The sequence below is a fragment of the Sinocyclocheilus grahami genome, unplaced genomic scaffold (genome assembly GCF_001515645.1).
Source record: "Sinocyclocheilus grahami isolate Dianchi unplaced genomic scaffold, SAMN03320097.WGS_v1.1 scaffold313.1, whole genome shotgun sequence".
In the NCBI taxonomy this organism is placed as follows: domain Eukaryota; kingdom Metazoa; phylum Chordata; class Actinopteri; order Cypriniformes; family Cyprinidae; genus Sinocyclocheilus; species Sinocyclocheilus grahami.
In genome coordinates, this window is record NW_015505492.1 from 1374396 (window position 1) to 1385100 (window position 10705).

Below are 10705 nucleotides of genomic sequence, written 5' to 3' on the forward strand. Positions count from 1 at the left end.
GAAACCAGAGGCGGACAGTAACTAAGTACATTTACTTAAGTATTGTACTTAAGTACACTTTTTGAGTATCGGTAACCTCTGATGGAAACTAATCAAAACCAACAATAAATTCATAATTTGCCAAGGTATGAAATGTTTGTCATTCTGAATCCCCTGTAAAATACTTCAATGTGTATGGTACAACTAAAGAGTAGCTTTAACTAAAATGTGCATTACAAATACCTAAAAGTACACAAGTGGTGATTAATTCTGTTTGGTCATCTGGAAAAACAAAGTTAATGTGAATGCATTGTGTTTTGATTTTAAAGGCAAGATTTGGTTATTTTGTGAATTTTGTAACCTCCATGAATTTCGGTGCTTTTCTAATGGATTTGCAGACCAATAAATCAGTCCTTACACACTTGGAAGTCATTTAATGTGACCTGTATACACTTAGCATTAGCTTCACCTGATTTTTAAAGCTGCTTGGCGGTTTACCAGTTCAAACAAAACGCAATACGTAAACGGCATCAAACTCTGTAAATACTGTAAATTGCGAGAATAAAGTGCACTCTACTGGTTGGTTTCTTTAATTGCAGAAATTAGTTTTTATTTCATTGACTGTAATATGCATAACATGTTTTGAAGCCATAATTAACATCACCCTCAGATCAGCCCTTATGTGTTCTACGGTTTCTACTGGCTATACAAAAACAGAAAAGGCAGTGCATTTGTCACAATGCGAAGTTCATTCACGAAAGTGACCGATAGAGAGAGCTATACGCGCAAAAATATTCCGTTGCAATCTGTTCTTTTCTATATAATTCTAGTGTTAAAACAAGGTCTACTCACAGTATTAAAAAGGAAATATAAAACCATTAACTCTTTTAAACATCTCTGAAAGACGTGCAACGTGTGTTTTTGGTTCAATGCTAATTAATAATAATAAAATCCAACAAAAGACGAAGAAAACCACACGCCTATTGTTTATTAGTACGGTATGCAGTGGTCAAATAACAAAGGAAGAGGGATTTTTAATACAGTATCTGGCATCCTGACTACGCGGTGACGTAACCATTGACGGCCAACCAGCGCGACTCCAGCGTCGCAGTCACCGTTGACCCCGGCCCGCACAACCATGGCGCTGCTCTGCAGATCCGCAGGGTTACTTCTCAAACATAGTAAACTGTTGCCGTCTGCATTAGCAGCAACAAGGCAATGCAGTTCAGGTAACGGAAATCATGTCCCGTAAGATGAATGGCTTCTTTTTCAGTGTCGCTCTCGAGTTTTGCTTTGGTTGGAAACTTGCGTCATTTGCCTGCGCTAGTTCTGTGACTCCTGAATGTGTTGTACTAGTATCTGCAACTTAATAATGGAAAAACTGAACTTTATAGTAGCCGCAGTTACATTTGTGTGCGACCGTTTACAGCTGAAACATATTTAAGAATAAAATAATAATATAGGTACAGTAATAGTGCGCATACTAGAGATATTTCCACAATTAAAAGCCATGACAGCTTGTGAACTCTAATGAGGTGATATATATGCTTAATCAATACTGTTTTAAGTTATTTAAAAATTGCATGGATCCATTGTGAGTTAGTTTGACCCCCACCTTCATCTCTATTGCAGGTGGCCAGTATCAGTACATACTAGTTGACAAAAAGGGTGAAAAGAAGAATGTTGGCTTTATCCAACTGAACAGACCAAAGGCTCTGAATGCTCTTTGTGATGGGCTTATGATGGAGGTGGGCAAAGTCCTTGATGCATTCGAGGCTGACAGCGAAGTGGGAGCAATTATCATCACAGGAAGCGAAAAAGCCTTTGCGGGTGTGAAACCGTCTGTGAAATTAGTTGTGTTATGTAGAATTGTTTTGGATTGATTGTGTTTTATTGACATGTTTGCTTTCATAGCTGGAGCTGATATTAAAGAGATGCAGAATCGAACTTTTCAAGAGTGCTATGGTGGAAACTTCTTGGCACATTGGAACAGGGTATCAACAGTTAAAAAGCCTGTTATAGCAGCTGTCAATGGGTTTGCGGTAGGTAAAATATTTAAATGCGTTCTCTAGAAAGACTCCCCCTTGAGTGCTTCAGGCATAAACATAAATGTATTTTCTGTCCAGCTTGGTGGAGGATGTGAGTTTGCCATGATGTGTGACATAATCTACGCTGGGGAGAAAGCACAGTTTGGACAGCCAGAAATCCTGCTTGGGACCATTCCTGGTACAATAATGCATCATTTTTTTGTTATGTTGATTAATTGATGAAGAATAATTATAAATGGGAATACTTAAAAAGAAAAAAAAGGCAGCTGAAATGACATTATTTCTTTGGCTTCAGGTGCTGGTGGCACTCAGAGGCTTACAAGAGCAGTGGGAAAATCCCTTGCAATGGAGTTGGTTCTCACAGGAGACCGAATTTCAGCTCAGGAGGCAAAACAGTCTGGTTCGTCTTTCAAAATTTCTTTTGCACTATAGCTTATTTCTTCTTCTCTCAATTTAAGAAGTGGACCAATGTGTTCATTTTCGCAGGTCTGGTAAGTAAAGTGTTTCCTGTGGATCAGCTTGTTTCAGAAGCGATCAAATGTGGAGAGAAAATAGCTGGCAATTCCAAACTTGTCTCAGCCATGGCAAAGGAAGCTGTTAATGCAGGTAAGAGTTTCATTAAAGAGATAGTTGATACTTTTATTGTTGAAATATTTTGTGCTCATATTTCATGAATGACTTACATTAGGTTCATGCATCCAAATTTCATGCATCCAGATTAAAAAATACATAGAGTCCTGTGCAGCCATTTAGTTTTATTTGATCTTTAATTACAGCATTTGAACTGACTTTAGCTGAGGGCAATCGACTTGAGAAAAGATTGTTCCATGCAACTCAGCTCAGGAGGCAAAACAGTCTGGTTCGTCTTTCAAAATTTCTTTTGCACTATAGCTTATTTCTTCTTCTCTCAATTTAAGAAGTGGACCAATGTGTTCATTTTCGCAGGTCTGGTAAGTAAAGTGTTTCCTGTGGATCAGCTGGTTTCAGAAGCGATCAAATGTGGAGAGAAAATAGCTGGCAATTCCAAACTTGTCTCAGCCATGGCAAAGGAAGCTGTTAATGCAGGTAAGAGTTTCATTAAAGAGATAGTTGATACTTTTATTGTTGAAATATTTTGTGCTCATATTTCATGAATGACTTACATTAGGTTCATGCATCCAAATTTCATGCATCCAGATTAAAAAATACATAGAGTCCTGTGCAGCCATTTAGTTTTATTTGATCTTTAATTACAGCATTTGAACTGACTTTAGCTGAGGGCAATCGACTTGAGAAAAGATTGTTCCATGCAACCTTTGCGACGGTGCGTCACTTTTTTTCCACTTATTAATTTCCTTTTTTGAAGAAAAAGATGACTTCATTCTTGAACTTGCTGTGTTCTCATTTTCAGGAGGACAGAAAGGAGGGCATGACTGCTTTTGTCGAGAAGCGAAAGGCTGCTTTCCAGGACAAGTAAATTTCCAGTGGAAATTATGGTGATTTTTAAACCATGGTGTTTGTGATCAAATGCAGTTATTAAAATACTCTACTTTTCCTTAATTTTCTAATCAAGTGTTTATTAAAAAAACATCAGGATCTGTACTTTCGGGTTGGCGGACTTAACATGTAGTTCAATGAACTCAAATTTAGCTTGGTTTATACATTACATTAATTAATTAATTAATGTCTGGGTATTGTTGATTGTCTGCTATTATCACCTTGAAACCTTCTTTGCTGATACAACATAAATAGAGGCATCCAGTACAATAACTGTGTGTAATTTAAACACTCGGTCATGCTTTATACTAGCATACACTTTAGCAGTTAAGAGAGAGAAAATGGCATTGCCATAACCTTTCTAAATTGTTTGTAATTACTGTACAACACTGTTGAAGGTTTTGCAAAACCCCTCTGATTTGACTTTGCATGTTGATATGGCGATTATTTGACTAAAATGCATTGGGAAAAGACGTCGCAATTCCACTTTGTACACTCTAGGTGGTGCTGTGGGTGTATTTTCAGTCACTCGTGCGGCTTATTCATTGAGGTAGCCTAATAAAGTCGCTGTAGTAGTATTTTTGTAGTGATTTTTTAAATGGTATATCTCCTATTTGACAATTAATTGAGTGTAATGTAATATTATTAAGGGTTTTCATCTGATATAGTGCAAAATGGGCTTTTGGAGGGCACTGTGAACTATTGTTTATAAAAACAGCGCAATGCAGGTTTCGTGCGGCATAGTGAAGTTTGTTTATAACCAACGACAGGATCAACATATTCATAGCAAAAACTCTTTCAAATAATCTAACCTTTAACATATCACTGTATGTATTGAAACGATGAATAACTAGCATTTTCAGCTGATTAATATGCTCTTTTTAATTAATGTTACTTAAATAACTTGCTATTTGTATCCGTTTTTCAATAACTTAAATGCAAGTTATGAAATCTATCGCAGCTTTTAAAGCTAAACCGCTCAAACTTTCTAGTTACTGGCGAATAACTGTAATGTCGTTTAATCATAACTTTCATCAGTTGTCAGGTTAAAGATCACCAGAGAACTTACAACCCACTTTTACGCATTAAACGCTGGCTATTTTATGTGAAATACAGCGTCTAGAAGGACCACGGCAAATGTAATTAAAGGAAGAGGCTATTCATCTCAATTGCACATCAACGGAGAGCATTTTCTCACTTGAAAATCTCGGCTTTTTTTTCGCACGGCGTCTTTCCAAGCACTCAAAAGTCCATAGCCTAATTGATTTTAATTTTCATTCAATATTCCCTCGGACTCCAGCTTTCTTCTCAGCCCCTAGAACAAACCTTTTAAAAGAGGAGAAAAAACCGTTCTCTCCACACATCGCAACAGCACAAAGGTCTCCTTAAAGACAGCAAAAGAAAGGTTCCACTTTGAAGTCTATCCCCTGCTAACGAAAGGTCAAAATAATAAATGTAGACCGAATTGAGGCGCTCAGCGCAGACAAAAGGGGCAAAACGTTACATTTTGGCAGAGGCAGCTCCTCATAGCGTGATAAACTCATTTAAAAAAGCAGAACCAAAGAGGGAGCAGCATGGTTCCTCGGTAAAAGAAAAGAGCTTTGAACTGATCAGACAGTCTTGGCTCCTCCGAATGTCTTTTCTTCCATCAGTCTTCCATCTTTCCACTTTCACTCTACATTTCGCAGCTGCAAAGCCTCCACACACCTCTTTTGGAGCAAATTTCCCTGAATTACAACCACATCACTAGCAGTTCCTCTTCATCAGTAGCAGCTGCACGTCTAGGTGTCGTTCTTCATTTAGACGCGAGTTTAACTTCAATTAGCTTTCTAATTTCTTTTTTTTCCAAATAAATGTCCTACTAGATAGGGGATAACATCTAAAAAATGTTTTAATGACATTGCAATTTGCTTAGACATTGAATACTTTATTTATTAGCATTGGATCTTGCGGGAATGCAACAGTATTGTCGAACATATAGTCAGGAGCGATAATGTACCATTTCACGCGGGATCTTTGAGAATCAGTTTAAAGTGTTTCAGTCACACCGCAAATGATGGGCTTGAGTACAAGGATCTTTCCTCAACATTTTACACTAGGCTACCTTAAGTTTTATATCAAGTTAGCCTAATGGTTCACATTGTGCGCAAAATTACAATGCAATGCTTGGTCGTCAGAGACGAGTCATGCATGATAAAAATGTGAAATAATGATTTTGAAAACACCTGTTGATATAGGCTAATCTGTTATGCATTATTTTAAGATCTATACGGATATTACAATTAGCCTACTCTAGCACTGCCACTGATGTTATTTGGTAATTTTTTTAATGGGTAGTAGTTTGCTAATTAATCATGTATATAGCCTAGGCCTACGTTTTAAATATAAATGCGAAAATAACTATAAAGAAAAATATAAGATATCGAACGATCGAGTGGATGTCGGTTACCTCTCACGCAAAGGCTATTTCTGTTTGCTTTCTGATAACTTGACATTTTCATTAGGCTATTTGCATGCTGGGTATCTGAAAATGTGAGAGGTTATGACTCAAATAACACAATAAGTAAATTTATGCAAAGGCAATGCTGAAAATGAAAATGCCTCCTCATTCTGAAACGGAAAGTAACGTTAGACCTATATGTAGTCTATAACCAGTCGTGCTTAAATATGAAATAAATAGTTAAAACTAGGCTGCTGTCATGAGTACTAAGAGGTACGCAAATTACGTAGGCTATTCGAAACGCAGGTTGCGTTAGAGACGTACTGTAGCTCTACCAATTGAAATGCATTAAAGGGTCACATGATTTTCCACAAACTCTCTCGTGTTCTGTCACTTTTTTTGAAATGGTTATACTAAAAAGGAATCCCGTCCATACTTACGCCTGAATTATTGTTTGCTTTGGCGCAAATGGGTCATGGAGATGAATTAGGTAAGTCGTTAATGAGATCAGATCACAGTGTTCCTTTTTACGAACTTGACGCCAGCCTTCTGAAGCCTGGCGTTCTTGTGTCACGCATGTGATATCTGGATTAATATAAGACGATAAATGTGTTAGGATGATTATATCCTGTCATAGGTTTATACAAGGTTAGATACGATGTAAAAACGCCACGGATAAATCCTAGTTCGTGCAGTAAAGCGGGAAGTCACATTGCTTTGGCAGCGCTCCGTAACGCGCAACTTGCGCTTTCATTTCGATCATCAAAATGTCACTCAAAAAACTTTGTAGGCTGTCTCTCATAAAAATGTCACATTTTTATTATCTCTAAGCCAAAGCACATATCCGCATATTCGACTCCCGCTGATGTTGAAAAGCGTTGATTTCCCGTCCGTCTGTAGCTTTGAGTGGATCTGGTTTGTCTTGAGCACAGAGGAGACATCAGTGCAATACAGTTTTAAGACCCCTATGTATGGATTGTCATGTATCATGACTTTTTTGTTTGTTCTTGCAGACGCAAATTGTCCAACCTCATCTATTTGTAAATGTAGTCCAGTGGAGATAAGAGCGGATGGTGTGTGTCCTACAAGCGTCTAAACTTTTACAAAATGTAGCAGGTATTGTTTCTACAATAAAACTGTTAAAAATAATTACTTGCACTTTAGTAGTTAAAAGAAAAAAGATTTAGCACATTTCTTACACTGTTTAAAATAAATCTCATGTACATTTTTTATGGTTTTACATAAGAAATGATAACTGATAATTTGTAGCCTAAGTTGTTGTAGTTCCAGATCTACTCAGCCCAAAATCATTCTTAATATGCAAATGACATTTTTGTCACTGATTGCTGTGCATTTAGTTGTTTAATCAAGTATATGGTTTTACTTTTTAAGGTGTATGTATACCAGAACTTCTGAAGGCAATACTGAAGCTTTTTCCTCTTGATACCTCTGATGATTCGGTGGGTAATAACATTTGTACTATTATCTGGCATCTTTTATTTTTTAATGGCTAAACCACAAATTTCACCTCCGTTTGTTAATGTATGTAACTTGTCATAATTGTAGATTGTGTCTGACACTAAATAAGGTCTGATTTGTTAGGCAGCTGTCATGGACCTTGTGCAGAGTGACAAATTTAAGGGTCTGAAAGTGCCGGTATGGGACCAGTATTCTGACCTCCTGAAACAAGCAGGATCAGATGTAAGCTATTATATACATAAAGGGTCATAACTCATATGATGAGAACTATTCATCACTGTTTAAAACTAGGTTTTCAAAGGGAGTACAAATCATTTGTCCAGGACATAAAATATTATCTCAATAATATAATATTTTACTTCAAATTTCATATACATACATACACGCATATATATATATATATATATATATAATCACATTAACAAACAGTCTTAAAATGTAGTATGCTTTTTTTTCTTTCAGGGTAACTTCAAGTTTGTTGATCGGTTTGCATTTTATGAGCGTGCCAATAAGTCATTTGCTGTAGTGGCAACTGGGTGAGCATTTATATTTATGATCTATGATGGGTCTGTTTAACTATTAAATTATTATATATTCATATTTAAGAAAAATTATAATTATGGATGATCCGTAAATCTGTTTGACAGGGAGACTGCACTTTATGGAAATCTCATAATCAAGAAAGGTGTCATTCCGCCTGGTGAACAGTGCTGAAAGAAAGCTGTTTGGTACAGTTTTTCAGTGCCAGAGTTTTTACACCAAATTACTATATATAACGCACATACAAAATACCTTTATATTTATAAAAAAAGATTGTATATATAAAAAGTATGTTATTAATTTAATGCCATCCTTTTAGATTTTGATTGCAAAATGACTGCTTTCATAATTGTTCAAAAAGTTCAAAGAATTTTCTGTTCATCTTTTCTGTAATGTGATGTTGTAAAATAAGCAATAAGACCATTTCTTTAATAAATAGATTAGAGAAAATCATACAACAACATTGTAGTACATTTTTCTTTTCTTTTTTTAATAAAAGTTTTGTGAAATGAAAGTCAGCTCTGTTTAAACTTTAAAGATTTAATCTTAAAGTTTAAATATAACTGGTCAAATTTAGCTTTTCATGATCAACAGGTGTAGCTCAATCCCCACCTGCACATTTCATTTGGTTGCGCATTGTTCTGTGAATTAACAGCAGCTTAACTGAGCTCTGTGAATGTTCTCACGTTAGGACTATGGAAATGTGAAATGTTTGTTTTTCTTATACCTTGCCTTAATAAATACTTTCAACTTTTAAATAATTTTATTAAAATGTATTTAATTTACTCAGCTATTTCAAACTGATTCAATAAAAAAAGTGATCAATATGGCTTCTTAATTATGGTCACAGTCTTCTCGGTATTGATGAGTTTATCATGCTAAACAGATAAACTGTTTTATTTTTATGTTCAATATTAGCTATATTAAAAAGAAATCATGTTAAAACACATTTTATTTTAAGACTTTAAAAAAAATGAGAGCATTTAATTAAAACTACACATAATGAATTAACATTCAGTATTACAATCCTCTAGACATGACATGACTTATCTTATCATTGCTTATGATAAAGCTTATCCAGGTCTACCTCTGGCTCTGTGTGCACCCTTTGTGGGCGAATGGGGAATATATTCATCGGCAGAGCCTGCTGGTCAGACTGATGTCCTTTAACATCTGCGTGGTGCAGGTTGTCTTTGTCCTCTTCAGGGATTTAGTAGATGGGCCTGAAATTATCTCCAATTACATCCTTCTCTTCTCTCATTGGCTCTTCAGCTACATCAAGCATGCCATGGTATAGATCGTCCCTATCTTCTTCTGGTTTGTCACGCATCCGTACCTGATCGTGTCCCAGTGGCTGAAAGTAGTTTTCAGGCTGTTTTGCATCAACTGGATGTTTTATGTCAAAGGAGTTGTAGAGAGCATCTTTATCCTCTTCAGGTCTGTCATATTTCTGCTGTATTTCTCCTTTTACGGCTTTCCAGATCAACATGCTGGGATCAATGTCAGAATCTGTAATGTCCATGTCCTGTGGTGGCTCCACCTCCTTCATTCCCAGGATCATCTTCCCATTGGGATGATCAAAACTACAATGGATAATATCTTATTTTAATGATTTGTAAATATTCTTATAGATTTATTATATACAGACCTATTTAGATCCTTCACAGTGTGCAGAAGGCAAGACTTTCTCTATAGTGTCCTGAACTGCTTTTCCCAACACTTTTTCCTACAGGACAAATGTAAAACTAAAATGTTAAATGTATAAATGTTTTATATGTAAAAGCAACAAATCAAACATTAGCATATAGATTATTTAAAAAACATAGATTTTTAAATAATTCAATTAAAAGATGAAAGGGTACAGCCTACTCAGAAATCACAGATTTAGAAAGTTCATTAATATGAATGTTCAATTCTTTACATCCTTTTCATTTTGCTCAAAATGTCAAGAAGGGTCAGGGCAGACCTTGTCAAAACAGCTGTAATTAAAAGCGACTATAGCCATTGTTTGTTTTTTTCTTTTGTAACTTAAGACAGTCAAACTATTTAGCTGTAAATTAAGAGTTTCCATATTAAAAGTAAAACATACCCTGGGCCTGTATGGCTTCGCTGAAGTGCTGAACAGCAGCACTGACTGCAGACTAGAACAGAAAACCTTTAATGTGGGAAACAAAACATGAGTGTTGAAGCTCATGCTTTTAGCTTAGAGAAAAATAATAATAAAAAAATATCCATATGTAACAGTGAAGCTCATCAAAACTCATCTGATCATAGTGGTTCCTCATACTGTGACAATCACAACGAAATATGAATGGTGTTTTACACGGAGCTGATGATAACTATCTTACCTGTAAAGATCAAAGTTCAGCAATAAACTGAACTCTGTGCAAGGAATTCTGATGTATTATTTTTTTTATCATGTAACTGAGTGTGTGTGCATATATATATATACTAAATTCTGTCATTTACTCGCTTTCATGTCGTTCCAAACCTGTATGTAATACTTTCTTCTGTGCTATATATATATATATATATATATATTCATTCATATATTAATTTATGCCGATTTTAATAAAAATAATCATGAGAAAAAAATGTTTGAGGAATACACACGTATATTTTATAATTTTTATTATAATAAAGTTTAATAAATATTGTAATATATTAAAATGATAAATGAATATATTAAAATATAATTTAAAATATTAATAAAAAATATTTTCTTATAAAGTACTTCTATTAA

The 10705-nt window shown here is 35.3% G+C and overlaps 2 protein-coding genes and 1 pseudogene across 6 annotated transcripts; 2 read left to right on the top strand and 1 right to left on the bottom strand.

Annotated features, from left to right (window-relative positions):
- Positions 1 to 1027: 1027 nt before the first annotated feature.
- On the top strand, positions 1028 to 4081 carry LOC107601864 (enoyl-CoA hydratase, mitochondrial-like). The gene is made up of 8 exons (XM_016294193.1): positions 1028 to 1208; positions 1612 to 1809; positions 1894 to 2021; positions 2106 to 2205; positions 2323 to 2427; positions 2514 to 2633; positions 3263 to 3330; positions 3418 to 4081. The coding sequence occupies exons 1-8, from the start codon at positions 1118 to 1120 to the stop codon at positions 3481 to 3483; spliced, it is 876 nt and encodes a 291-aa protein (XP_016149679.1). The 5' UTR covers positions 1028 to 1117; the 3' UTR covers positions 3484 to 4081.
- Positions 4082 to 6312: 2231 nt separating this feature from the next.
- LOC107601808 (fucose mutarotase-like) lies at positions 6313 to 8261 on the top strand. 5 transcript variants are annotated; one of them, XM_016294105.1, is made up of 6 exons: positions 6313 to 6433; positions 6957 to 7016; positions 7336 to 7403; positions 7546 to 7644; positions 7885 to 7958; positions 8070 to 8261. In XM_016294105.1, exons 1-6 carry the CDS (start codon positions 6412 to 6414, stop codon positions 8134 to 8136), a joined length of 390 nt encoding a protein of 129 aa, XP_016149591.1. In that variant the 5' UTR covers positions 6313 to 6411; the 3' UTR covers positions 8137 to 8261. The 5 variants fall into 5 exon arrangements, with proteins under 5 accessions (XP_016149591.1, XP_016149593.1, XP_016149592.1 ...); XM_016294107.1 differs by having other exon boundaries at positions 6410 to 6433; positions 6957 to 7059; XM_016294106.1 differs by lacking the exon at positions 6313 to 6433 and having other exon boundaries at positions 6634 to 7059.
- Positions 8262 to 9016: 755 nt separating this feature from the next.
- LOC107601790 (uncharacterized) lies at positions 9017 to 10156 on the bottom strand (annotated as a pseudogene).
- Positions 10157 to 10705: the final 549 nt, after the last annotated feature.

Bases quoted from the DNA above. Each gene is read 5' to 3' on its own strand.
- LOC107601808 (XM_016294103.1), top strand. From the start codon at position 6,809: ATGTTGAAAAGCGTTGATTTCCCGTCCGTCTGTAGCTTTGAGTGGATC. The intron at 7,408-7,549 runs GTAATAACATTT...TTTGTTAGGCAG, and splicing joins TACCTCTGATGATTCGGTGG to CTGTCATGGACCTTGTGCAG. The intron at 7,959-8,069 runs GTGAGCATTTAT...TCTGTTTGACAG, and splicing joins TTTGCTGTAGTGGCAACTGG to GGAGACTGCACTTTATGGAA.
- LOC107601864 (XM_016294193.1), top strand. From the start codon at position 1,118: ATGGCGCTGCTCTGCAGATCCGCAGGGTTACTTCTCAAACATAGTAAA. The intron at 2,022-2,105 runs GTAGGTAAAATA...TTTTCTGTCCAG, and splicing joins CAGCTGTCAATGGGTTTGCG to CTTGGTGGAGGATGTGAGTT. The intron at 2,206-2,322 runs GTACAATAATGC...CTTTGGCTTCAG, and splicing joins CCTGCTTGGGACCATTCCTG to GTGCTGGTGGCACTCAGAGG.